The sequence below is a fragment of the Myotis nattereri genome (assembly GCF_964212035.1).
Source record: "Myotis nattereri genome assembly, chromosome: 12".
NCBI classification, from domain to species: Eukaryota; Metazoa; Chordata; class Mammalia; order Chiroptera; family Vespertilionidae; genus Myotis; species Myotis nattereri.
In genome coordinates this window covers 80,004,006-80,029,624 of record NC_138087.1, presented here as the reverse complement: position 1 = coordinate 80,029,624, position 25,619 = coordinate 80,004,006, and the positions used below count along the sequence as shown (strand labels likewise).

Sequence of the window (25,619 nt, the reverse complement as noted above, 5' to 3'; positions counted from 1 at the left end):
AGGGGTTCAATCCCCCGTCAGGGCACGTACAAAAATCAGCCAATGAATGCATACATATGTGGAACAACAAGTTGATGTCTCTCTTTCCTTCTCTCTCTTTCAATAAAAAATAAAGATATAGAATGCCTGGCTAAATGTGAATTCCAGGCAAGCGACCGATAAGGTTTTTAGTGTAAGCACATCCCATGAGACACACTTATACTAAAAAATTAGCTCTTTATCTAAAATTCAACATCAGCCCTGACCGGTTCAGCTCAGTGGATAGAGCATCAGCCTGTGGACTCAAGGGTCCCAGGTTCGATTCCGGTCAAGGGCATGTACCTTGGTTGCGGGCACATCCCCAGTGGGGAGTGTGCAGGAGGCAGCTGATCGATGTTTCTCTCTCATCAATGTTTCTAACTCTATCCCTCTCCCTTCCTCTCTGTAAAAATTAATAAAAATAAATCAATAAATAAGATACATCACATGCATCCTGCATGTTACCTGGCAGCCATCCCTGCTCACCCACTGGCTGAGTGATGGCCTCAGGCCTGACCCCTGACCTCTCATGAGGCCTGGCATGGGGGGCACCCACTCCCCACAGGGAGCTGGCCCTGCTGCCCACCACCAGATGGCCACAGCCACTGGCCTGGTAAGCAGTTCCTTTCCCTGGAACCGATGAGCCCCTAACGAGCCCCAGGAGACCACAGTTTGGAGGCAGCGCCAGGCTCGCCCCTGGGGGAAGGCAGTCCCAGATGCCCCAAGTTCACGGAAACTCGCTCTGCCTCTGCCCGGGGGCAACTGGCATGAGAACCCCACCCATCCTGTCCGTCTGAGGCCAGTGGGTGGTCGTCAGGACGGCGGGGGCAGCAGCAGGTGCGGGTGGGTGTGTGCCAGGCCTGCGGGGAGGGGCAGGCGGTGCCCGGGAGCTGCCGGCAGGAGTGCCATCTGGACACGGGCCTGGCACCACTGCTCCGTGAGAATCGTGAGCCGGGCCCTCCCCCCTCGCGGTGAGGGGCGGGCGTTTGGAGAGCCGCCCGGAGCGGAGGGGGAGGGATGTAGGTCAGCTCGGGCCTGGAGAGATGATGTCATCGCCTCCTCGGGGAACCAACGAAGCGGGAGTTTGGGGGAGCGGGAGATGGTGCCAGAGCCAGGCAGGGAGAGGGGGCCGGGGCCGACACCCCTCAGAAGGCCACCCCACCACGATTTCAGGGCACTGACAGCGAGCCTCGGACATGGGGTGCACGTGTGGGCCCAGGCAGCACCCCGGACCCGGGGGCTCATGGCCATCGCTCGGCTCTGCCCAGTGACTTCCAGCTCCTCTGGTGGGGCTGCAGGGTTGGGGGAAGAGGCACAGGGCTGACGGAGAACTTGAGCCCTCCAGGCCTGAGACCCCGACGGGGGGGGGGGGGGGGGCGGCGGGCGCTGAGCGCAGGTGCGGGGCGTGGGCCTGGGGGCCGCGGGCACCTGGCGCGGCCTGCTTCCCTGGTAATGTGGATAAATGCGGCTGGCGCTCCTCCGGGAATGCAATTAGGCCGGCAATTGAGTTCATTGGCCAAATCAAATTCGGGCGGCTGTGCGAAGCCCTCTTCTATTAAGTGCTTTAACATACATCACCCTCCGGCCTGTTCCTAATCCCATTACCCGCTGCACAGCCCGCGGCGTCCCAGGAGCAGGACAGGGGTGATGGAGGGGGCTGGTGGCTCCCGGGGCACGGCCTGGGGGCGACCAGGTTGACTGAAGCAAAACCACTTCTCCCCTGTGGAAGGTCCCCCCTCCTCCCGCTCCGCCCAGGGAAGGGCCAGGCCCGGGTGCTGGCCCGGGTGCTGGCCCAGGTGCTGGCCCGGGTGCTGGCCTGGGTGCTGGCCCAGGTGCTGGCCCGGGTGCTGGCCCAGGTGCTGGCCCGGGTGCTGGCCCGGCTGCTGGCCCGGGTGCTGGCCCGGGTGCTGGCCCGGGTACTGGCCCGGGTACTGGCCCGGGTGCTGGCCCAGGTGCTGGCCCGGGTGCTGGCCCGGCTGCTGGCCCGGGTGCTGGCCCGGGTACTGGCCCGGGTGCTGGCCCGGGTGCTGGCCCGGGTGCTGGCCCGGGTGCTGGCCTGGGTGCTGGCCCGGGTGCTGGCCCGGGTACTGGCCCGGGTGCTGGCCCGGCTGCTGGCCCGGGTGCTGGCCCGGGTACTGGCCCGGGTGCTGGCCCGGGTGCTGGCCCGGGTGCTGGCCCGGGTGCTGGCCCAGGTGCTGGCCAGGGAAGCGTGCGCGGCCGCTGGGCGTGCTGGGGCAGCTCTGGGCGTGGTGCTAGCGAGCCCGCCCGCTTCCCCCTCGCAGCGCCTGCCTGTGTCCCGGGCCCTTTCTTCTCTGGAAGCGTCACTGACGGTGAGTGAGGCTCCTTTGTTCACGTGTGTAAGTTCATTTGTTCATGAATGAGCGAGTGAGAGTCCACAGGGCACCGCCTGCCCAGGTTCTGGGCGTGGCCTGGCAGGTGCGAGAGCCTGAGGCCGGCCAGTGCTCTCAGGGCTCAGCCAGGGAGGGGCCCTGTGTGTGAGAGTGAGTGTGTGTGAGAGTGAGTGTGTGTGAGAGTGAGTGTGTGTGAGAGTGAGTGTGTCTGTGTAGCTGGGGCAGTGCTGCTCTTCTTGAAGGGAGGGAAAAGGGAGGGAGGATGGTCCCCAGGCCTGCAGCCTCCGGAGCGCAGGGAGCTGCTGTCTGGGCCAAGCCTTGGAGGGCGAGGAGTTTGCCAGGCGGGGCGGCTGGGCTCCAGGCAGAAGCACAGCCCAGAGGCGGGTCCCTGGGACCCAAAACCAGGGGGCTGGTCCGAGAGGCCTCAGAGGTGGGGGCGGCTGGCGTCCATGTGGGGAAAGCCGGCGTAGCCTTGATTCTGAGTCCATGGGAAGCCGCTGAAGGCCCGTGCGGTAAAGTGACATGACTGGGTTTGTGTTGGGAGAAAAGTCCTCCGTGCGGAAGGTGCAAGGTGCGGGGGGGTGCTGGACGTGTCCCCAGCAAACTCCTGATGCCCGTGCGCCTCCCGCGGTGGGGTGGAGTGGGTGGTGATGGGGTCCGTGTTAGAACCTGCTTGGCTGAGAGATGGGTGAGAAGGACAGAAGGAGCCAGAGGGGGGCGTTCCCCGCGGGTCTCGGGCCCCAGGCCCTGAATGGGCAGCTCCAACGGGGAGAAGCTGGCCTGGGCTCCCGCGGAGGCTCAGCTCACCTGTGGGTGCAGCGTGGCCTAGTGTGTGCCGTGGGTGCGTGGGGTGGGCACTGTGTGGCCTGCAGGGGGCGCATCTAAGGCAGCACCTGTGGGTCTAAAACGGGCTCCCTCTGTGGAGGGGAGAAAGGGTCGGACGAGAGCAAGGCCTGAGGGGTCGTCTGGGTTGGGCCTGCCTCCTGCCCTGTCCGTCCTGCCCCGATGATAGCGAATGAGGCCCTGCAGGTCCCCGAGCTGGAGGCGGGGCCGGAGCCTGTCCCAGGCCCAGCAGCCGGAGGCCCAGCCCGGATCCTCCTGCTCACCCGGGGGCGCTGGGCTGGGCGCCTCCACGCCCTGGTCTGCGTGGGCAGCGACCCACCGCCGAAGCCGTGCTGGCTCCATCTAATAGTCAAGTGAGCTTCTGTTTCCTGCTCACCCGCTGGCTGATGGAGGGGCGGCAGGGGGGAGAGCAGGGATTCGATTGGCTGGAGAGGCTCCCCCCGAGGGTAAGGCACCCGGGAATGGGGTTGTGTTCCGGGGACTCGGGGCTGACTTCTCAGGATCACAGGAGCCCGGGGCAGGGAGACTGAGGCTGGGACCCACAGGCCTTGCTCAGGGCCGTAAACTGGCAAATGAAAGAATCTGAATTCAAACGCAGCTTCTCTTTGACACCAACACCTGGGGCTGTCGACGCGTTACCAAGAGGCCTCGGAGCCAGGACTGGCGAGGGGTCCCTAGAAGTATGAGAAGCGGGGATTCTGACCTCAATGGTAACTCGGGCAGCTGCGTGGGGTCTGTGCTCACATGTCGGATGAGGCGGGGGCTGTGTACACACGTGTACACACACACACACACACACACACACACACACACAGGCCCCAGCCAGGTCTCCCCGCCTGCGGTTCCTATTCTCGGCCAGAGTCCCGTCATCTCCAGTTACCGGGGATCAATAGGAACAGGACGCTTAGGGAAGAGGAGGAGAAGGCTGGGTAGGGGGAAGGTCAGGGGAGAAGAGAACAGGCTGTGTCCTCGGCCCAGGGACTCGGGTGAGCAGCCCGGCCCCCGCAGAATCTGGGGGAGCCGAGGGCTCACACAACCCAGGGTCATGGGCCAGCAGTGCCCGTCCACCTGGGACCTGGCAGGTCTCCTCTCTCCAAGCACTTAGCCTCCTCCTGGGTGGAAGGGGGTGAGGATGCAACACCTGGCACCCGCACCCACGCATCCTAACGCGGTATTCCCTGTTCCCTTAATCGGCGCTGGTTATTGTTGTACAGGGCCTCTCCCCCTCCCCCCTCCGGCTCCCCCAAACACCACCCTGCCCGCTTGCATGCCTCCAGGACGGGGAGCTCACTCCCTTCTCCCTGGCTGGCAAAGGCCCAGCTGGACTGGCTCCCTGGACCCTCCAAGTGTTTCCTGGGCAGGAGAAGTTGCCCCTGGGCAGGGCCTGGTGGTTAGGGCCGAGCGGCCAACGCCCCTCCCTCCGTCCCAGCCCGGAGGTTGGCAGACCTGCCGAGGCTGTTTGCGTGTGCCTGCTTCTCTGCCTGGTGAAATTCCCGAGGAGCCCAGAACAGGTTCAGCCTGAGCCCCGCGACCCGAGAGCCCCGGGGCCCCCAGGTGCCTGCTCACCCCATCCTGCGCACTGGGCCTGCCTGGCTCCCCGGCCCAGGGGGCTCTCCCACCAGGAATTTGAAAAGGAAACAGCCCTTTGCCAACCATCTAGTCAGACCTAATTAATCGATAAGCCCCGTGGCTGCTTCCTTGCCAACCAGCCGCCCGGAGTGCTCGCTGCATCTGTGAATTGACAGCCGTCCTTTCGCCATCCCTTGCGCTGCTGCTCGCCGCCGCGCAGGCTGGGTGCCCAGGGGAGCTGGGAGCTGCTGGGCAGACCGGCCACCTTGCCAGGGAGACGCGGGCTCCAGGCGGCCCTGGCCCTCACGTCACAGATGGGAAACTGAGGCCCAGAGAGGGGCACAGCGGGGCTGGCACCCAGCGCACAGCCCGGTCCCCGGGCGCCGGCGGCTGCTCTTCACCTGGATGGGGCTGAAGACCCGAGGCCCTTTCCCGCCCTCCGCCCTCCGCCCTCCGGCGTACGCTCTGCCCCACGTGCCCACCTCGGAGTCCCTCCCAGGAGACAGCCTCCCCGCAGGAGCATAGGGCACTGCGGGCCCTGACTGCCCCATCCAGCCGGGCGCTGCCGCCGGTCCCGGCCTCAGGACCCGCCTGAGCCACCTCATGAAGGGCAGGTGCCCCTTGATCAGACTCCTGAAGGTGAGGGTCCCGCCCAGCCCAGCGGCTCAGGGGTTGAGCATCAACCTATGAACCAGGTCAGGGTTCGATTCCCGGTCAGGGCACATGCCCGGGTTGTGGGTTCAATCCCAGTGTGGAGTGTGCAGGAGGCAGCCGATCCATGATTCTCATCATGGATGTTTCTCTCTCTCTCTCTCCCTACCCCTTCCTCTCTGAAATCAATAAAAACATTAAAAACAAAAAGATGAGGATCCCCCAGTAGCAGCCCAAAGCGAGTCAGAGAAGGGGCCAAAGCGCCCAGAAGGTGTGGGTTTCTGGTTCTCACCTCGGAGCTGCTAAGCCTGGCGGGACTGCGGGCGGAGGGAGGGTCTTGAGCCAACACCCACTGCACCCCAAGGGCAGGCAGAGGCCACCGAACTGACCAGAGTCCCGACCCCGGGCACACATTCCAACAACGGACGCAGGAGCTCGATCCCTAACCCCCGGCGGCCACAGCAGTGGCCACAGATCAGGTTTCCAGAATATTCCTGCCGTAAAGTATCTGCCCCCCGTGAGAGAGGGTGAGAGTCCAGGTGGGAGCCGCAGGCCCTGCGTGTGCACCTGCCTCCCGCTCACCCGCTGGCCGCCCCGCCCCGCCGCGGCCACGGACGCCGCCGGCCTCTCCCCGCACCCCCGAGGCCTTCCCGAGCCTCCACAGCCACTCGCCCAGGTCCGCTCCGGAGGCCGAGGGACCCACACGACACCGTGTGCACTTTACAAAGATGGGGTTAACCTGCTCCCCCCGCGCAGACTGCCTGCCCATCAGCAGCAGCTGCCCACGGGCGTGCTGTCCCCGCACCCGCTCCCGCCCCATCACCCGGCACCCTGGGCCTCAACCGGGCTTCCCGCGCCGCCCCAGCCCTCCGGCGCCGTTGCTTTGACTTCCGTTTATTTTATCCAACAAACACAATTTAAAAAGCTGAGCAGGATGTTTCCTCAGCTTTAACTCGTGTAACTCTCACCCCGATCCGAGGAGAGAAGCGAGATCGTGGTCCCTGTTCTGCGGGTGGGGAAACTGAGGCACGGAGAGGTCCTTGCCCTCATAGCCGGGGGCAGCAGGCTGGGGTCCAACCCAGGCTGCCGGCGAGCCACCAGGGTCCATGCTCCTACCCTGGGTTCCCAGACTGGGTGCGCCCTGAACGCAGGGGCTCAGGGGAGCAAGGCGGCCGCACCCCCGGGTTCAGATGCAGCAGGTGGGGCCCGGGGGGCCCGTCTCTAGCAAGTTTCCCAGTGATGCTGCCCCTGCAACCCTCCCCCGGCACTGCCCCCGCTGCCCCTGCACCCCTCCCCTGGCACTGCCCCCGCTGCCCCTGCACCCCTCCCCTGGCACTGCCCCCGCTGCCCCTGCACCCCTCCCCCTGGCACTGCTCCCGCTGCCCCCACACCCCTCCCCTGGCACTGCCCCCGCTGCCCCTGCACCCCTCCCCTGGCACTGCCCCCGCACCCCTCCCCCTGGCACTGCCCCCGCTGCCCCTGCACCCCTCCCCCTGGCACTGCCCCCGCTGCCCCCACACCCCTCCCCTGGCACTGCCCCCGCTGCCCCTGCACCCCTCCCCTGGCACTGCCCCCGCTGCCCCTGCACCCCTCCCTGGCACTGCCCCCGCTGCCCCTGCACCCCTCCCCTGGCACTGCCCCCGCTGCCCCTGCACCCCTCCCCTGGCACTGCCCCTGCTGCCCCTGCACCCCTCCCCCTGGCACTGCCCCTGCTTCCCCTGCACCCCTCCCCCTGGCACTGCCCCTGCACCCCTCCTCCTGGCACTGCACCCCTCCCCCTGGCATTGCATGCCTGTCCCTCGGGTCCCAGTGGCGGGCCTCCCAGCCTCTCTCCTGAGTGCAGAGCGGGGGAGGGGGTGTGTGGGGGGGTGAAGGCCTGGCCCCTGCAGGCCAGACGTTACCTGACCCACTGAGAACACGCCCGCCCCGGGTCTAACAGGTCCCGGGACAGAGGCTGCCCGTACCTCCCACGAAGGTCTCTCACCTCCCCGCAAAGTGCCCTCCAGACACATCCTTCTGGGAGCTGGGAGCAGCCAGCGGCTGGGCTGGGCGTCCACACGCTACTTTTCAAGGAAAAGCCTGGCCCCGCACTGGCTCCTGGGGGAACCTCCGAGCCCCCGGAACGCCCGGAGCGGGTGCTGCTTTCCCTGCGGCCGGGCCACGCCAGGCGGTTTGTGCGAGTCGTGTGATACGTGGTGGGGGCTTTGGGCCTTTGGTCGGGGCACTGGCGGCCACGGCCAAGCAGGGCAGTCAGCCGTGCCCACGGGATCCAGCCCAACGGAAACCCCGAGCCGGGCTCGGGCGGGCTCCCCGGGGCACAGTCCGCACGTGTCTTCGCACATCAGCGCTGGGGGGCCGCGGGCTGTGTGCACGGGAGGACGCCGGCCCGCTGGTGGCCCTGGAGCCGCCCTCTGCCTGTGCTCCGCGGCGGCTTTTCCTCGCCGCAAACGAACTGTGACTGTCACAGCTCTGCTAGGCTCTGGGGGTCCTTCTAGCAAATCCTGGCATCTGAAGGTGGTCTTGGGGACCCCCAGACACAAGCACCCTGTCATCGAATCATCCTTGGACAGTAACGGAGCACCCCGCCCCCCGCCCCCCCAAGCACTGGGCTTTGGCCCAAGCCCGGCCGGCACTGCCAGCTCCTCTCAGCCTCTCCGGACTCCCAGGTCCGTGGGCAGCGGCCGCCTGGGCTCAACGGAGGGCGCTTATCTCCCACCACCCACCACCCTCCATGGAGGGAGCCAGGGCGGGACCATCCCGGCACCAGGCGGCACCCCGGGGACCCGGCCACGCCCTGGGGACCAAGGAGCATCCCGGCGCCCTCCCGCGGGTCTCACCTGCCGACGACCTCGACGTTGGAGATGGCGTAGAAGTACTTGTAGAGGTTCTCGCGCTGCACATAGGTGCCGCCCAGCGCCGGGCGCAGCAGCCGCATGCGCAGGTCGGTGAGGGTGAAGAAGTCCTTGAGGCCCTTGGCGCTCTCCAGCCGCGCGTAGAGGTTGTCCATGTTGCGCAGGTCGGGGCCGGCAAAGATGGCGAAGCGGTCCCGCACCTCGAAGCGCACGTGCTTCTCCTTCTGGGCGCCGGCCCAGCGCGAGTACTCCTCCGTGCACAGCACGCGGTGCGCGCCCGAGGCCGCCAGGTCGCGGGCCCGGCGGGCGGGCATGCCGAAGGCCTCCATGCAGTCCTCCGCGTAGAACTGCCAGGGCTGCCAGGAGCGCCCGTTGTCCAGGGACTTCTCCAGGACCATGGCGGTGGGCCGGCCGTACTCGAAGGTCACCACCACGTCGTCCGTCAGCTCCACGCTCTTGTTCCAGGACAGCGTGATGTTGGCCTCCAGTGGGCTGGGGTAGCGGCTCCACGGGACGCTCTGCCAGTACGTGGCCAGCCCCTCGTCCTCCCGGTCCAACATGAGCCGCGGCGGGTGGGCCAGGTCCGGGTTGGAGGCGTCACACTCGTTGCTGCACAGGTAGGGGTTCTCCTGAGGGGAGAGGGGGGGCACGGGTGGGCGCTGCTGCCTGCAGGGCCTGGGGCGCCTCTGCCCAGCCCGGCCCCCGCCGCCCGCCCAGGCATCTGCCAGAGGTCACAGGGCCCGTGTCCTGTCCCGCGTCTAGGCACCAGGCAGCAGCTCCTGGGCAGGTCCATCCCTCCCTGTCTGCCTCTTTAAACGGTTCCTGCACGGAGGTGTCTTCCCGACCCTTACACTGACCATCGTGGCTGCAGCAGGAGCAGGGGTGGGGGAGGCCACTCACCACAAACGCCCACGATCTCACGTTCAAATCCAACTCCCTTCCCTCTTATTTGCATCCCACCTCCCACCTCCAGCCTGGCCTCAGGAGGGGGTGGCCCTGCCCAGGCCCCGCCGGGGGAGCGGGAGCCACACCCGCCTGTTGGCGCAGAGCATGGCGGTCACGCCTGTCCCTGGCACAGCCCGTGTGTCTGTTTCATGTGGAACCTGGGCAGCTGGGGGTGCTGAGTGTTTGGGGTTCCTCTCAAGGGCGTGCATCTTTGTGGCAAGTCAGTTCTAGGTCCTTGGCACATGCTGGGCAGGCCCAGTGGGGGGCGCTGGTGAGCAAGGCAGGGCACAGCCCCTCTGGCTTACAGTCCTCCTTCCCACCTGGGGGGATGGGGGGCAGCGCTGGCAGCCTGCTCCCCGCCCAGCGGGGCTCCCCTCCATGGCAGCTCAGATCCATCCCCGCATCTGGCGGGCCTTGAGCGCACGTGGAGCCCGAAATGTCGCCAGCACAGGCTGCCCAAGGACGGCGGGGTGAGCCGGTGGGGCACGGGCGAGTTTGAGGGCAGTGAGCTACTGGATGACCTGTCGCGGTGGGTCCAGGACATCGGGCATTTGTCACGCCCACACCCGCGGGACCCTGTTGTGAAGTGTGGACTTCAGTTATAGGCACGCACTGTTGGTTCATCAGGGTAACAAATGCGCCTGCTCACGCCAGGTGTGCGGGCGCCGTGGGCGGGAAGCGGCATCCGAGGAGCCCTCTGCTCTCCGCCGTCCACCTAAACAGCTCTAAACGCCAAAGCCTATCCATTAAAAACCAAGCCTGTCACCGAGGCCCGCACAGCGCCCGGACCCCTCGTGGCTTTTTTGATGAATATTTCAGGTCTTTGTTTGCGTGGTGACAAACGGCTTGGATCTGAGATAAAGCTGCTCACTCTAAAGAGAGCCATCCAGCCCGGGCGGGGGGGCGGGGCGCCATCGCCCGGGGGCTGAGCGCTCCCCCCACCACAGCCTCAGGACCTCACCTGGGACCCGTCGAGGGGAGGGCCGGTCCCGGGCCGGGCTCCTCGGGGGGCCGGCCGGCCTGGGTTCACCGAGGCAGCTCCCACAAAGCGCGCTGATCAACATAGCTCTGTCCTTGGTCCCCCCGGGCTGCGCTGTCCACCCCACGGGCCAGCCCTGGGATTCACGGGACCCACAGACCTCGGTGCTGAAGGGATTCACTCCTGAGTCCAACCCCTCAGTGAGCACAGGGGAACCTGAGGCGCCGGGCAGGGGGGCTGGCCCCGGCCTCCTGTGCGTGGGCTGTTTTCTGAGGATATGCTGGCTCCTGTCCTGGGCAATCTCAGGGTGTCCCGACATGCTGGGGACCTCACATGAGACGCTGGGGACCTCCCCTGGAGTGGGAGCTCCCTCGGGCTCCAGCTGCGGGCCCTGAGGCATCACCCTGAATGGGGGGGCGGGGGCGGAGCGAGAGGCCCCAGAGGGATGCTCCGTGGCCTGCAGAGACAAGGCTTCCGCTGGGCCAGGGGAGGCAGGCCTGCTGTAGGGACAGCCCCCTCCCCGGGCGCATGGCCAGCCCGCCGCGGGCTGAGCCCAGAGGTGGACCGGGCTCTGCTGTGCCGTTCAGGGCGGAGACGAAGAGCAGCTGCCCAGAGTTCATGCCCGGACATCGGGGGCCAAGGACACAGTTTGCAACCAAGGCAGCATCCGCCCCCCCCTCCCTGCAGCCAGCAACTGTCTTCTTCCCTCGGCCCCAGGCCATCTTCTTCCACTGCCCTGGCACCTCGTTAGGGGCTAGTGGCCCCTCACATCCACATGCCCAGCTCCTCCGTGGGGCCGTGTTTGGAGACGGGCCTTGAAGGAGGGGCGCAGCCATAGGGAGGTGGTTAGGGTGGCCCAGTCGGGCTGGGTCCTCATAGAGGGGAGCTGTGGACAGAGACACAGGAGAGGCCACGCAAAGAGGCGGCGGAGGGAGCTCCGTCAGCCTCAAGCCGAGAAGGGCGGCCTCAGGAGAAACCAACCCTCCGTCTTCCAGGGTCAAACCAACCTTGACCTTGGGCTTGAAGCCCCAGAGCCTGAGAAAGTGAATCTGTTGTTCGAGCCCCCAGGCCCCAGCAAGCAAAGACACACCTGTCCCAGGTGAGCCAGAGGTCAGGGCGGGAGGAACGGCTCGGAGCGGCGCGGCTGAGTCTGAGTTCCCGATAATTTCCCTGGAAGCTCCCTGGGCCCCTCCCGAGCACACCACACCGTCACCAGAGCCGTCCGTCCGGCGCCTTTCCTTGTCCACCTGGGAAGCTCTTGTCAACAGAGCACGGGAGGCGTGCCTCCTCCCTGGCGGCTTTGTCCCCTCTCACCTCTGCGCTGGTGCTCCCACGGCCACTCTCCCTCCTCCCAGTTCTCAGGAGATTCCCCCAGGAAGCCCTCCTTGCTGACACACTCTCTAAAGCCAGCTCCCTCCTCCTCCATCGTGAGGTTGTGAGGGTGCTCACCTGGGCCGGGGGAGTGGCCTGGACCTCAGCTACTGCTCACTGCATTACAGTTATTACCAGAGGCCCAATGCACGAAATTAGTCCCTCAGCCCGGCCTGCACCCTCTCGCAATCCGGGACCCCTCACTCCTAACCGCCTGCCTGCTCGCTCCTTACCGCCTGGCTCGCGGCTCCTTAGCGCTGCCGCAGAGGTGGGAGAGGCTCCCGCCAGCTCTGCTGCGCTCGCCAGCTGTGAGCCCGGCTTCTGGCTGAGTGGTGCTCCCGCTGTGGGAGCGCACCGACTGCCAGGGGACAGCTCCAGCGTTGAGTGTCTGCCCCCTGGTGGTCAGTGCCCATCCTAGTGAACAGTCGTTCTGGTTGTTCTGCCGTAACAGTCGCTGGGCTTTTATCATATAGGTTGTTGTTTTATGACTTAGTTGTTAATATAATTAGATTCATATTCATAAACCTCATATTGAATGTTGATATGATTCTTGCCAGCCAGCTCTGGGAGTCCCCACACCTCCTCTATTTACCTTGGTCCTTCTTTGTCCCCTGCCTTCTCTCCCCTCACCCAGCCCAGCCTCTGGGTGGTCCCCCCAGGGGGGACATGGGGTCCCTCTCAGACCCCAGCCTCCCAGGCCTGTCTGTCACCAAGAAGACTGACACAGCCGGTCCTGGCAGAGGACAGGGGCTCGACCCGGCTGCCGGCCTCGCTGCCCTAACCCGCAGGGTCTGCTGGCCCCCCGCCCGGTCCCAGCCCGGGAAGCAGATGGTCAGAAACTAATGAATCAGCCCGTCTCCACCCGCGCCGGCTGCGGAGCGGCTTCGCCAGCAGCGAGCACAACAAATAAATCCCAAGCCTCGCCAGCGCCTCTCCCTCCTGCTGTTTCCTCCTTCCTCCACCCTCCAGCTCCGATCTCGGGATTCCACTTAACCATTGAGGCGCGGAGCGTGGCGCCGGCTGAAGGGCTGGCAGCGCTGAGCCGGAGGACGGAGGACGCCGGGGGCAGCCGGGGTTGGACACGGGCTACCCCCCACCCGCCTCCAGCTGACGGCTGCTGACAGCGCCGCGAGGGGCCAGGCTGGAGGCCAGCGTCTCCACTTGCCTGTGAGGCCAGATTTCATAAGGAAGCAACCAGCCCAAAGAAGTGGCCCAACACGGGGAGAAGGTTCCGGAAGCTCGAGGCACACCTCTTGCCTTTCAGAAGGGCCCCAGAGCTGACCTTTGATACCGAAGCAGCAACTGTTTCTTTAGACCGTTCACGATCCTATAAAAACACATGCCCTGCCCCCATGGAGAGCCCGGAACCTTCTCCAGGAAAACGTAACGCCACGCGTTCCAGGCCCGTGCGGGGAGCCGGAGCAGGTAGGAAACCGGTTTGGACCGAAAGCCCTGGGCTCGCTCTCAGCACCGGCCTGGAAGCGGTGTGGCGCTGGGAGCGTTGCTCAGCCGCTCTGGGTCTCACTGGCTCGGCCAGTGCCTCGCGAGACGATGTGTCTGAAACGCCTGGAAAAGCCCCGGTTGGGAGCGGTGATTATTTCACAGCAGCTTCGCACTTGGGCTGCTGGCTGGGAAGGACACAGTGACGATGGCATCACTGAGGGCAACCATGTGCCAGGGCCGCCGCGCCCCTCAGGTCCCTCCTGCCTCCTCCCGGCAGCCCCAGGCGCCCTCCGCCAGCCCCTTCCCTGGGGGGAGGCTGGGCAGAGCCGGCCCCTCGCCTCCTCAGGACACTGCAGACCCCACCACAGAAATAAGGGAAACCAAACCCCTCCCATCTGCGCTCACCCTCTCTGCAGACACACACGGGTCAGCCAGGTGAGCGCCCCGCTGGCGGGCGAGGGGCCGTGCAGGGCCTGGGGTAGGGGCCGCCTGGACAGGAACCCCGAGACGGGGCTAGGAACAAGTCTCCCACGTGGACAAGAAGCAGGAGACGCCTGGCGTGGACTTTAGAGGCTTCCATATTTCCTGCGTGAAGGCTGCAGCTGGGGGGGGGGGGGGGCGGCCAGGCCGTAAACAGCAGACAAGCGACGGGCAAAGTAGGTAACTGAGTCAGAAAGCCACTGTCTTCGGGGACAGGACGCCCAGGAGGCCTGGCTGGTTGGCCCTCCTGCCTCCTCCCCGAGGAGCCGGGGAGGGGTCACCGGTCCTGTGCCATCTGGGGAAGAGGAGTAACCCCCATGCCACGCTCCTGAGGCGCCCGCAGCCCAGGGAACCCTTTGCAGCCCCTCTGCTGGGGCTGGAGGCTTCCTGGGGGGGGAGGGGGGAGTGTCCCGGGAGGGCACCGAGGGCAGGGACGGGCATGGCCATCGCCCAGATGGGGGCACGGAGGGGGAGGGCTGGGCGCCCCAGTTCCCTCGTACTGAGCGGGCGCAGCAGGAGCAAAGCGGGGTGGGGGGGGGAGGACGCCCTCCCTCGCCAGGCAGGATGCTCCGGAGTTTGAGAAACTCTTGGGGCCTGGGGGGGCCTGCAGACCAGGGAGCGCCTGACCCACGGCCCCTGCAGTTAGGGTGTGGGAGGCTCCCTAACCCCAGGTGTGACCCTGGGCTGCGCCTTGCCCACTCCGTGCCTCAGTTTCCCCATTCGTGAAATATGGAGCTCCCACAGGGACATCCCAAAGTCTAAGTGCCTCAATCCCCAGGCCACTCGGTAGAAGGGAGCCAGACACATCCCCCACCCCACCCCCAGCGCGGAGCGGCCGGGGCCAGGGAATTCTCCCCACAAACAATTTCCTACTTATTGGTAAGAAAAGTTGAGTGGGCATAAATTATTAACCGAGCGGAAACGGAGATTCTTAGGGAGGGGATGCTAATCCGAGATGCCCTGCCCGCTCTGTCTCCACCTCTCCTCCCCCCTTCCCCTTCCCTTCTCTCTCTCTCCCTCCCACCTCCCTCTCCCCCCCCCCCCCCCCAGTTTCATTGATTACTACTCGCTGCCTCTAACTCCCTCTCCTGCCCAGCCCAGGGGCTTCTCTTCCGCTTGAGCAGAAGCCACAGCTGCAAGGTCACCCCTCCTCGCTCATGAATCAGCGGAAACTGACCCGCCCGCCGGGCATTTGCGGGGGGTGGGGGGGGGTGGGGGGGGCGTCTCTGCTGGTTTGGGATTTTGTTGCTCTTTGGAGCCCTGTCTTCCCAGCCCCGCCATCACTCAGGCGGCGAAGGGCCAGGCGTCTTCCCGGGACTCCTTCAACCTACGGGAGAGCCTCCAGCAGCCGCGCTCGGCCCCAGACCACCCCAGACCCCAACCCTGGCCCAGCCCCTGGGCATCTCCTGGGCAAAGGCCCGCTCAGACCCAGAGTCTCAGGTGGCCTCGCCAACCACCTGACCTGGCTGTAATGGAAGGAAATGAAATCTCCACTCTGCTCCAGGTCTTCACATTGTAGGGGAACACAGGGACCTCCTTCCAGAGCCTTCTGTCTGAGACTGGACCCGCCGGAGCCACGGGGCCACCCCTGTCCCACCCACGCAGCTGTTCGCACGCAGGGGGTATAGAGCCAGGGCCTCGACCATGGGATCAGGGGGAGGGTTTGCTGAGCGCCTGCTCAGCACCCTCTGAGCTCACCCCACTGGGTCCCACTGCTCCGCTGGCCCCGAGAGGGTGGGTGCCTGCCTGGCACCACCAGGGGGGACTGTGCAGTGACTCAGGGGAGCTGGGGGCAGCCCCAACTCTGGCTTCCCCAACAGCCAGCCAGCAAGCCTTTCCCACAACCTTCGACCTTGGGGGGAGGGAGAGGGCAGAGCTGTCCAGGGGAGGGCTGGCTGGGGAGCAAGGTCGCGGGCCAGGGCGCGGGCCAGGGCGCATGCCAACACTGCCTGCCCCGGCTCCTCCCCGCGGCCGAGCAGCGGAGGGGCGGCTGGGGTCCTGCCAGGGCTCTAGTCTGGAGAGCGAAGTCACTCTCTCCAGGGACCTACGTTTATTCTTAAAAAAGGAAGAAAAGGGATGCACTCTGCTTTGCCCTGGGCGTATGTGGACTCTTCCCACCGCCAGGCTTCTAGGGATGGTTGGGTGGGAAATTCATTCCTGGCTGGTCCCTGCGCCCCTCTCCCCCGGGGGGCTCCACACCCCAGCCCCTCACCTGGTACCAGGTCATGTCACTAACCAGATGCGTGTGGCATCTCTCTCTCCATTTGCATTCCCCCAACCCCCCCCCCCCCGCCCGCCCCCCAACTCATCACCACAAAAATCAGGCCAAACCGAACTGCTCGCTCCTCCAAAAGTTTGGTAACAGAGTCTGGTCCACCCTCCACGTATTTTCTTTGCTGAGCTCCCTTCTTTTAGGCGTTGGCCTGTTCTCTCTGGGTGAGCTGTAAACATTCCTAATTGATTAGAAAAAGGAGAGCCCTCCCCTCCTCCTCTCCAGCCAGGAGCCCCCAGGGCCAGAGGGCAGCCCAGCGCTCCTCCTCCTGGCACCTCCCGCCTCACCCAGTTCACCCAGGAGCCGGCCTGTCTCTGCTCCCCTTCCTGCCCACCCTGCCCCCCCTCCCCCCCTCGAGGCTCCCCACCCAAACAGCTCAACGCGTCCATTTAATATATAGTTTTGAAGATAAATAAAAGTAGCCCGGCCGGCGTGCCTCAGTGGTTGTGCGTCGACCTATGAACCAGGAGGTCATGGTTCGATTCCTGGTCAGGGCACGTGCCCGGGTTGTGGCTAGATCCCCAGTGTGGGGCGTGCAGGAGGCAGCATGATTCTCTCTCATCATTGATGCTTCTATCTCTCTCTCCCTCTCCCTTCCTCTCTGAAATCAATAAAAATATATTGTTTTTTTAAAAAAAGTAATAAGGAGAGAGGGAACAATGAGGAAGAAGGAAGGAGGAGGGAAAGAAAGAGAGAAAGTGGGGCGGGGTGGGGGCAGGGCGCAGAGGGGGAAGGAAGCTGGTCCAAGTGCATTATTGATTCAGGACCGAGAAACTGCTTAGAGAGGGAAAGGCGGCCTGCTCTTTAAAAGCTTGTGCGAAGCGTCCGCGAGGCACAGGCAGCTTCCCAAGGAGGCCTGCTCTGCTGACATAAATATTTTATCAGGGAGGAAAGACGCCGCTCACTCGCAGGGTTTAAATGCTGGGGTGGAGGTGGGGCAGGCGGGGGCAGGGCAGAGGGCCCCCCTCCATCCCCCACCCCAGGCTCTGGCCGGAGCACTCAGGGGCTGTCTATCCCCAGGCCCCTGGGCCTGTGCAGACGCCCCCCCCCACCCTCGCTTTCCCGGGAGGTGCCCTTGGCTTTCTCCCTGAACAGCAGAACAATGGGGTCTCCTGGGTCCTGAAGGAAGCCCAGGACTGACACCCCTGGAAGGGGAGGATCCAAGAGGGAGCGAGGCCGAAGCTTGACTCCCTTTGCCCTTTGCCTCTGTCCACCCCTGCCCGCCACCACCAGGCACACCTCAGTGACCCGGCACTGGGGCCCGCATGGGCGCGCTGACCATTCGGCTGGGACCACCAGAGAAGCCATTCATGCTGGGCCTGCGAATGGCAGGGATGATGAACCTGGAGGGGAACTGGTGGGATGTTCCCGAGGGCTCCCTGGGGGAGGTGAGCTCTCAGCAGGCAAGCTCAGGAGGCCAGGAGGGCAGGAGTGGACAGGTGGAGAGGACTGGCCACGCTGTGAGGAGGCTTCCCTACGTCAAGGGACCACACAAAGGGTCAGACCAGACACGCAATAAGCTACGGGGGGAGGGTCGGGCACAGGAGACCAGGCGGGGAGAGGCCTGGGGCAGCGCAGACTTGACCTTTAGCCGCTGCAGGAAGGCCCGGCCCTGGGCCAGCCAGCCTCCTTCCAGGAAGAGGTTAGGAATCTGGGGCACAGCCCCCAGGTCTTCGGATTTAAGAGCAACAACATGCTGGAGGGGCTGGGAGGGACCCGTGCTTCCCAGGAAGACTGCACGCGGCTCTCAGACCTGGCCGCCCGGGACGGGAGCTTAATAAATGCCGAGACCCAGCCCACCCGGGACCATACAGCGGCCGTGGGGGCAGCCCACTGAGCACCCTCCCGTGGGATGGGCCGGCCACGCCCAGACCTGCACAGCCCAGCCCTGCCTCCTCGCACCCGGGAGTCCCAGCTGCCTTCTGGGGTTGGGGTCTTCAAGGGTCCCGAAAGGAGACGGCCACACAATCAACCCCCTTTCCTACGAAGGAAACACCCCTTACAGAGTTCTCACGAGAGACGCACCTGGGGGCGCCCGGGCCAACCACACGCGCCCCAGGGACAGGCCCGGTCCTGGGCACCGAGCTGACTCCGGCTCCCTGGGGACTCCAGGTGCAGCAGGGTCCTCCGCCTCGAGGACCTGCGATGGGGCAGTTCTCCATCTTGGCCGGCACCTGCCCCCCAGCCCGTCCTACCCCTCCTGGTTCCCAGCCTGTCCTCTAGGCTGAGTGGCAGCTGCATCCCGGGGGCCCCGCGTGGGAGGGGCCTGCCGGTGCCAGGCAGACGCCCAGTGCCAGGCAGACGCCCCCCTCCCCCTGCTCACTCAGTTCTATCTTTAGGTCCATTATTGTCCATTGTTGGGTGTGTTCCCCCCTCCCCCACTCCTTCCCCAGAAAAGCAGATCAGGTTCCCCCAGGCGCAGCGGCCTTCCCTGCAGCTGGTACGTGGGAGCAAACACGGGCCAGATGGACGTGAAAGAAGTGGCCCAGCAGACTGCCGTGTCCCCAAGGGCAGAGGGGGTGGTGAAGCCGGCGGCACCCCTTCCCGCCCTCTCTCCTGCTGCATGGCATGCTGGGGAGGACAGTGTGCTCACCCAGCACAACGGCCATGCGTATGTGCATGTGCATGCACACACACATGCACACGCACACACACGCATGCACACACATACACACATGCACACACATGCACGCACGCACACACACAACAGCCTGTCTATTGGGCGTTTTCTGAGACTCTGTGTCACATGCAGCCTGGTTAGGAGGTGGCTGGGCCTGGGCAGCCTGGGACGTTGGTGCCAGCTCCTCTGCTTAGAAGCTGTGTGCCTTTGGGCAAGTGGCTTAACCTCTCTGAACCTCAGGTTCCTCACATTCAAATGGGTATAAGTATGGGATCTACCACACGTGTCAACACCTGTGAGGGTTCAGTGAGCTGGTTAGGTCCAGGGCTCGGTATACAGTAGGCACTCAATAAATGTAAGGCGGTGCTGATCTGAGGAGGAATGGGAAGACGTGGCATCAAGAAAATCCTGACTGCCCTGGCCGGTGTGGCTCAGTGGATAGAGTGTTGGTCCTTGGACTGAAGGGTCTCAGGTTCGGTTCCAGTCAAGGGCATGTACCACAGTTGCAGGCTCTATCCCTGGCCCCGTGAGGGCACCTGCAGGAAGTCACCCAATCGATGTGTCTCTCTCACATCGACGTTTCTTTCTCTCCCTCCCCACTCTCTCTAAAAATCAATGGAAAAATATCCTCGGGTGAGGATTAACCAAAACAAAACAGTGATTTTCCTGAGCTCAAAGGCTCTGGAGGGTCCGCAGGGGCCCACAGGTGAGCTTGGGAGCCCTACAAGTGTGTGCAACTCTGCGCTGCACACACATGTATGTATATGTGTGTTTATGTGCATATGTGCACGTGTGCGTGTGTATACATGTCCATGTGCAGGCGTGCTGTGTGTGTCTACATGTGTGAGTGCTCATCGTCCTAGGAAAAGCACGCGGATCCTCAAAAGGGCTGTGACCCCCAAAGGTGGAGCCCTGCTCGGGGTGTCGCTGCAGACGTGGGCTTGCTCTCCTGCCTTTGTCCGGGTCTCTGGGTGCCCCACCCTCTCCATCTCCCGGAGCCTGAAAGCCCCAAGGCCGGGGAATGCTGGGGGCTGGAAGGGTGACTACTCAGACCCCTCAGGTCACAGCCAGAAATCTATCTCCCAAAGGGGGGGCGAGACACCGCGGTCACCAGCTCCTGGCAGCCCATCCAGTGGGGAGCATGGTCCCCAGAGCCGGCCCCAGCCCATGCCAGCCCCGGAGCTGTGGGCAAGGGTTTGGTTGGTACCAGGGTGGGGACAGGGACAGGGACAGCAGGCCCTTTGCACAGCTGCTTCTCCTGTTGCTGCCACTGCCTTGGGCTGTCTCTTGATTCTGCAGAGGGAGGGGCCAATCCTGGAACCCACAGTCCCGGGAGAGGGCACCGCCACTTCCTGTGGTGGGGGGAGCAGGCTCCCCGCGCCCCGTCTCTCACTGGCCTCCTGTTCACCTTCACCCAACACCAGCCGCTGGTCATGTTTCATTTCCTTTCATTTCCCTGGTCGATGCTTGGAGTCAAGTGGACAAATGACTCGGGCAGCAGGAGGGAGCTGGAATGAGGGGCTGCGGGGTCCCATGGGCCCCACGCACCGGGACAAATGGGGGGAAGGGCTGGTGGGGCCCAGGCCTTGGGACCAGTCCCTTTCCGAGGAGGGGGAGCGCTGGGAGCCCGGGCTGAGATCTGGACGGACTCACAAACATGGACCTGTTTAATTCCTTTCCACAGAGACCCTGAGAGGAGGTGACCGCTCTGTCGTTGCACCCTGAGACTCTGGGTCCCCTCTACCAGCTAAGGGACTCATGGGCTATAGAACAAGGGGGGGGGGCGGGGTCAAGGCCCTGGAGACAGGCCCTGGCAGTGTCACTGCTGTGCAAACCTGGGTGACTCTCCCCTCTGAGTGCCCGCCCTGTCCTGTCACTGTCTGGGTGCTGTGGAGGGGCACGCTGCACAGAAGTGCGTCCCAGATGCCGGCCCTGCGCGATGGGCGTTTTGAGACGCACCAGACCCCGCAATGCGCAGGGTGTACCCCCCTGGCCCCGACTCCCTGCGGCCCCTGGTGGAGGGCTGGGGCCGGACCCCCAGCCACCATGTGGGGGGTGGCATCCTGGGCGCTGACTGGGCAGGGATCCTTAACGCTCCACCCTCCATCCTGCCTCACCCGTGGCCTTGCCCACACGACACCCACATCCCCCCTGCCCGCTGCTCAGCGCGGCCACAGCAGGGAGGACCGGGTGTGCGGGCCGGGGCCCTCTGATGGCTCTGAGCAGTGCCCCGCGGGGGAGCTCAGCTGAGCAGACCCGACCCAAACACGGTAACCTGTGGCCACACCTCCCCGAAGGCGGCTTTCAGACCGCACCCCACTCCCCCCAAGTGCCCGTGTGCGGGCGCCTCCTCCCCAGGCTCCAGTCCACTCCTTTGTTTTGTTGTTTTGGGTTTTTTTTAAAAAAATATTTTTATTGATTTCAGAGAGGAAGTGGGGGAGAGAGAGAGAGAACATCAATGATGAGAAAGAATCCTCGATTGGCTGCCTCCTGTACGTCCCCTACTGGGAACTGAACCTGGGCATGTGCCCTTGACTGGTATCGAACCTGGGACCCTTTGGTCCGCAGGCTGATGCTCTATCCACTAGGCCAAACCAGCCAGAGCAAGACCACTCTTTTGAAGAATGAGAGCCATGGGCCACGGCTGAAACTCCTGGGCCTGCTACCCCTCCCTGGTGGCCCGTGCGGTCACTGCATCCTGCTGGGCCGCAGGTCCACCCCCCCCCCCCCCGGCACAGGAAACCAGGAAACGAGTGATTAGGCTCATTGGTGGCTTCGTGTTGTGCTCACAGGAGCCCTCGGACTGCCCGGGGAGGGGCAGGGGACACCGGCAGGCCAGAGCCAGGCACCACTGTCCCCCGGGCAGTCAGTTCCAATGGTAGGGACACAGTTCACTCTGGTCTGAGCTGATGCCTGAGGCCCTTCCAACTGGGCTATTTGAGAAGAGAGACAAACACCATCAGCGCCAACTTATCACCCACTCTGTCCACGCGACACCGGGTGGGATCTGGCGCTCTGGTGAGCCTGGGAGAGGAGGCATTCAGAGACCAGAGAGAGGCCACAGGTCACAGCGTCTTCTCCCCAGTGGCCCTCCTTGAAGACAATCGAAGTCGGCATCCCAACCAACAAGATATGTTAGTAACAAGAGGGAGGGGGAGGGGGCGGGGGAGCAGCTGGGCTCTCCCTGTCCTCGGGCCCCGTGGCTTAGTGGTTAAATGATTAGGGTCTGCATCTGAGCCTGGCCCTGCCACTCAGTATTGGAGTCTCAGTTTCGCCATCTGTGAAATGGGGACAATAGGGAACACTAGTTTCTGCCCTGCAGGAGCGTTAAGAGCTGCACCTGGAAGGCTCCGTGCCTCTGGGGAATACATTTTGAGCGTCCAGAACCACCCCTCACACCTACGCCCATTGGTTTTCCAGAAGGGGGCCAAGGACATTGGATGGAAAGAACAGTTTCTTCAGCAAACGTTGCCGGGAGAACGGGGCATCCACACGCAAAAGAATGAAGTTGGCCCTAACCGGTTTGGCTCAGTGGATAGAGCGCCGGCCTGCGGACTGAAAGGTCCAGGTTCGATTCCGGTCAAGGGCATGTACCTGGGTTGTGGGCACATCCCCAGGAGGGGATGTGCAGGAGGCAGCTGATCGATGTTTCTCTCTCATCATCAATGTTTCTAACTCTCTATCCCTCTCCCTTCCTCTCTGAAATCCATAAAGCTATATTAAAAACAAGAAAAGAATGAAGTTGGACGCTTCTCTTACACCATGTACAACACCTAAACATCAGAGCTAAAACTATAAACGTCTCAGAAGAGAACAGGGGCAAACGTTTACAACCTTCCATTCTGCAGTGGTTTCCTCGCTGTGACAACAAAAGGAGGAAGTGGATAAATTAGACTTGACTAAAATAAAAACTTTTTGTGTATCGAAGGACACGTCAGAGAGTAAAAGATTGTTTGTAGATGGGGGAAACCTCTTCAAGTCATATGTCTGACAAGAGCCTAGCATCCAGACTATATGAAGAACACGCACAACTCAACAGCAACAGACAAACAACTCAATTTAAAAATGGGCCAGACTAGACATTTCTTCAAAGACATGCAAATGACCCATACGCACACGATGCCCAGCACCGCTGGTCATCAGGGAAACGCAAATCAAAACCACCATGAGATCCACTGCACACCCACTCGGGTGACCATAATAAATAACAAATGTTGGCGAGGACGTGGAGAAATCGGAACCTTTGTGCAGTGCTGGTGGGGATGTAAATGGTGCAGCCACCGTGGGAAACAGTCCGGCAGTTCCTCACAAACTTAAATATAAAAATTACCACGTGACCCAGCCACTCCTCTCCTAGCTATGCACCCAAGAGAAATGGGAACACATGCTTATGGAAAAACTTGTCCACAAATGTTCATAACAATCTATACTAATAAAAGGGTAATATGCTAATTAGACCAGCCGTCTTCCACATGTCCTTCTGGACAAAGCCATGGTGGCAGGGGCCGAGGCAGAGGCAGTTAGGGGCGATCAGGCCAGCAGGGGAGGGCAATTAGGGGCAATCAGACCGGCAGGGGAGCAGTTAGGGGTCAATCAGGCCGGCAGGGGAGCAGTTAGGGGCGATCAGGCCAGCAGAGGAGCAGTTAGGGGCGATCAGGCAGGCAGGCAGGCGAGCGGTTAGGAGCCAGTGGTCCCGGATTGGAGAGGGTGCAGGCCGGGCTGAGGGACCCCCCCCCCCCGCCATGCACAAATTTCATGCACTGGGCCTCTAATATTATTTATAATAGCCCGAAAAAGTGGAAACAACCCTAATGTCCATCAACTGATGAGTAGATAAACAACTGTGGTAGATGATACAGAGGAATATTACCCAGCCACGAAAAAGGAGTGGGTGCTGACACCTGCCACATGGGTGAGCCTCAAAAACAACATGCCGAGTGAAAGGAGCCAGACACAGAAGTCACACATTGCGTGATTCCATTTACACGGAACATCTAGAAGAGGTGGAGCCAGCCATGGGCAGAGAGCAGACCGGGTTGCCAGGGCCGGAGGAGGCAGGAGTGGGGAGTGACTGCTCATGGGGATGGGATTTCCTTTCGGGGGGATGGGAATGTTCTGGAACTGGACAGAGGTGGTGGTCGCACAGCTCTGTGAATGTGCTAAATACCACTGCACTGTTCACTTACAAATGCACAAAAAAGGCAAATTTTATGTTATGTATACTTTACAGCAATAACATTTTTAAGTGGTTAATTTCATGCTATGTCAATTTCACCTCAATTTAAAAATGAAAGAAAAATCTTTTAAATAATGCCTTCATCACAAAAATAATATTTTAAAACTATGTGTGGTGATGGATGCCAACTAAACTTATTGTGGTCATCCTTTCGCCATAAAGACATGTATCAAACCATTATGTTGAACACTTAAAACGAATACAATGTTACATGTAAATTCCACCCATTAAAAAAAATACGTGAGTTAATTTGTGCTGGGGCGTTACATGTTAGCACCTGGCTTGCTTTCCTTTGTTTGGATTTTCATTTACGAGAATACTCTGATGAAGGAATCGGAACTTGAAAAAGAAGCCTCGCGCTGCACGGGGGCCCCCGATGTGGTCTGTCTGTGAGCAAGGCTAACCCCCAGCCTAGATTTCCCCAAATCCCAGAACGTATCTGGCCATCACTCAGGATCCGGTCAGTCTAGCCAAACCCCAGGGTGCACAGTTGGGGAAACTGAGGCTGCGGGCCTGGCATGGCGTCCCCGCAGCAAGGAGGCTGCTGGGGCCTGGAGCTGCCGGGCACCCAGCCCGCGCTCGCTCTGCTCTGACATGCCGCCCCCCGCCAGCAGTTGGCGTGCGCTCAGGGAACTAGAAACACATTTTCATATATTTCAGCAAATCTGCTGCTGCTGAAAAACAAATCAGAACCCGCAAACCAAAGCCCAGCGGAACCGGTTTCTGCCTCATCTGCCATTTCCCACTTTCTGGGCCCCTCCAGGAAGAAGCCAGGCCTCCTCGTCAGCCACAGGCACCCGGCACGGTCCCAGCCAGGAGCACCCGGGCCGGGGGCTGCGTGATGGGGACAGAGCTGCAGCCACAGCCCATTCCTGGGGCGGCGACGGCTGGGGGTGAAGGCCAGAGGTGCAGCTTGGAGCGGCCCTTTGAGCCTGCCCAGCTCTGTGCCAGCCTGGGGCTCGGGCCTTCCAGGCCCCAGCCTGCCCACGGGTCCCCCCTCCCCTCCCTGCTGCCACCCCCTCGGCCTAACCCCCAGACCCTAGAGATTGGCTATGAGCCCACAGAGGAAGGTTGACCCACTTGGGGGCCTTGGGAAGCCTCAGTTTGTTCATCCATCCAATGGCACAGTACCCCCCCCGCCCACACAGGCGTAGGGGACTAGGGGCTGGGAGGGCTTCGGGGGGCTGAGTGGCGAGTGGCTTGTCCCCGTCACCCACACACTCTCCCTCACAGCGTTTCTCCTGCCCTCACCGCGCTCCTCTAACCCTGCCCGCCCTTCAAGGCCAGAGCCCGCCCCAGGCCACCCCGCTGCCCAGCCCCTGGGCCACAGCCCACGCGACTGTCCCCCATGGGACACAGCTGGCCGACGGGACCATCCTCAGTCTGTATTTTCTGCTTTTTCTCCTCCTTTTGTCTCTCAAGCTACACTCTAGGATGGAAAAAAAATCCCCCTTTGGAACCTTCATGTGGTGCCAGGCCCCCAGCTGAGGCCTTTACATGCCTGTCTCATCCCATCCGCACAAGCTCGCTTCCACCTGTCCCGTACCAGCCCCATGTTCAGATGCGCAAACCGAGGCTCAGAGCCACGGGGACTTATCCAAGCGCCACACCCCGAGGGCGGAAGACGGATGAGCCCGGTTTGCTGCATCCCAGGTCCCAAATCCCCGGCCACCGCAGGTGCAGCCCGCCTGCCTGTCCCTCGCCCACCCCTGCCTCACCACCTGTGGGGGTGGAGGCAGCCGAGAGGATACATGCACTTGGAGAAAAATGGAAACACACTGAGCCCAGGGCTGGGAATGGAGACCAAGGACGACGAGCCTGCGGAAGGTGGGACTGTGGTCTCTGGAAAGTTCTAGAACCTCGAAGTCTCGGGCTCTCTTTGGAAAGGTGCCCCCTCCAGGTCCTTTCCCTCCCGGCACCCCCCCCACCCCCCCTCTCGCTCCAGCTGCACTGCCCCCCACCCTCCGCAGGGGTCTGGACCCAAACCCA

The 25,619-nt window shown here is 62.9% G+C and overlaps 1 protein-coding gene across 2 annotated transcripts in view; it reads right to left on the bottom strand.

Annotated features, from left to right (window-relative positions):
* Nucleotides 1-25,619, bottom strand: part of NTNG2 (netrin G2) — a 44,410-nt gene that overhangs the window by 12,450 nt on the left and 6,341 nt on the right. The window contains exon 2 of one of the 2 annotated variants that reach the window (XM_081104000.1): nucleotides 8,270-8,913. In XM_081104000.1, coding sequence (XP_080960126.1) covers nucleotides 8,270-8,913 — 644 coding nt within the window. The remainder of the gene's footprint in view (nucleotides 1-8,269; nucleotides 8,914-25,619) is intronic. The other variant, XM_081104001.1, reaches the window with a different exon arrangement.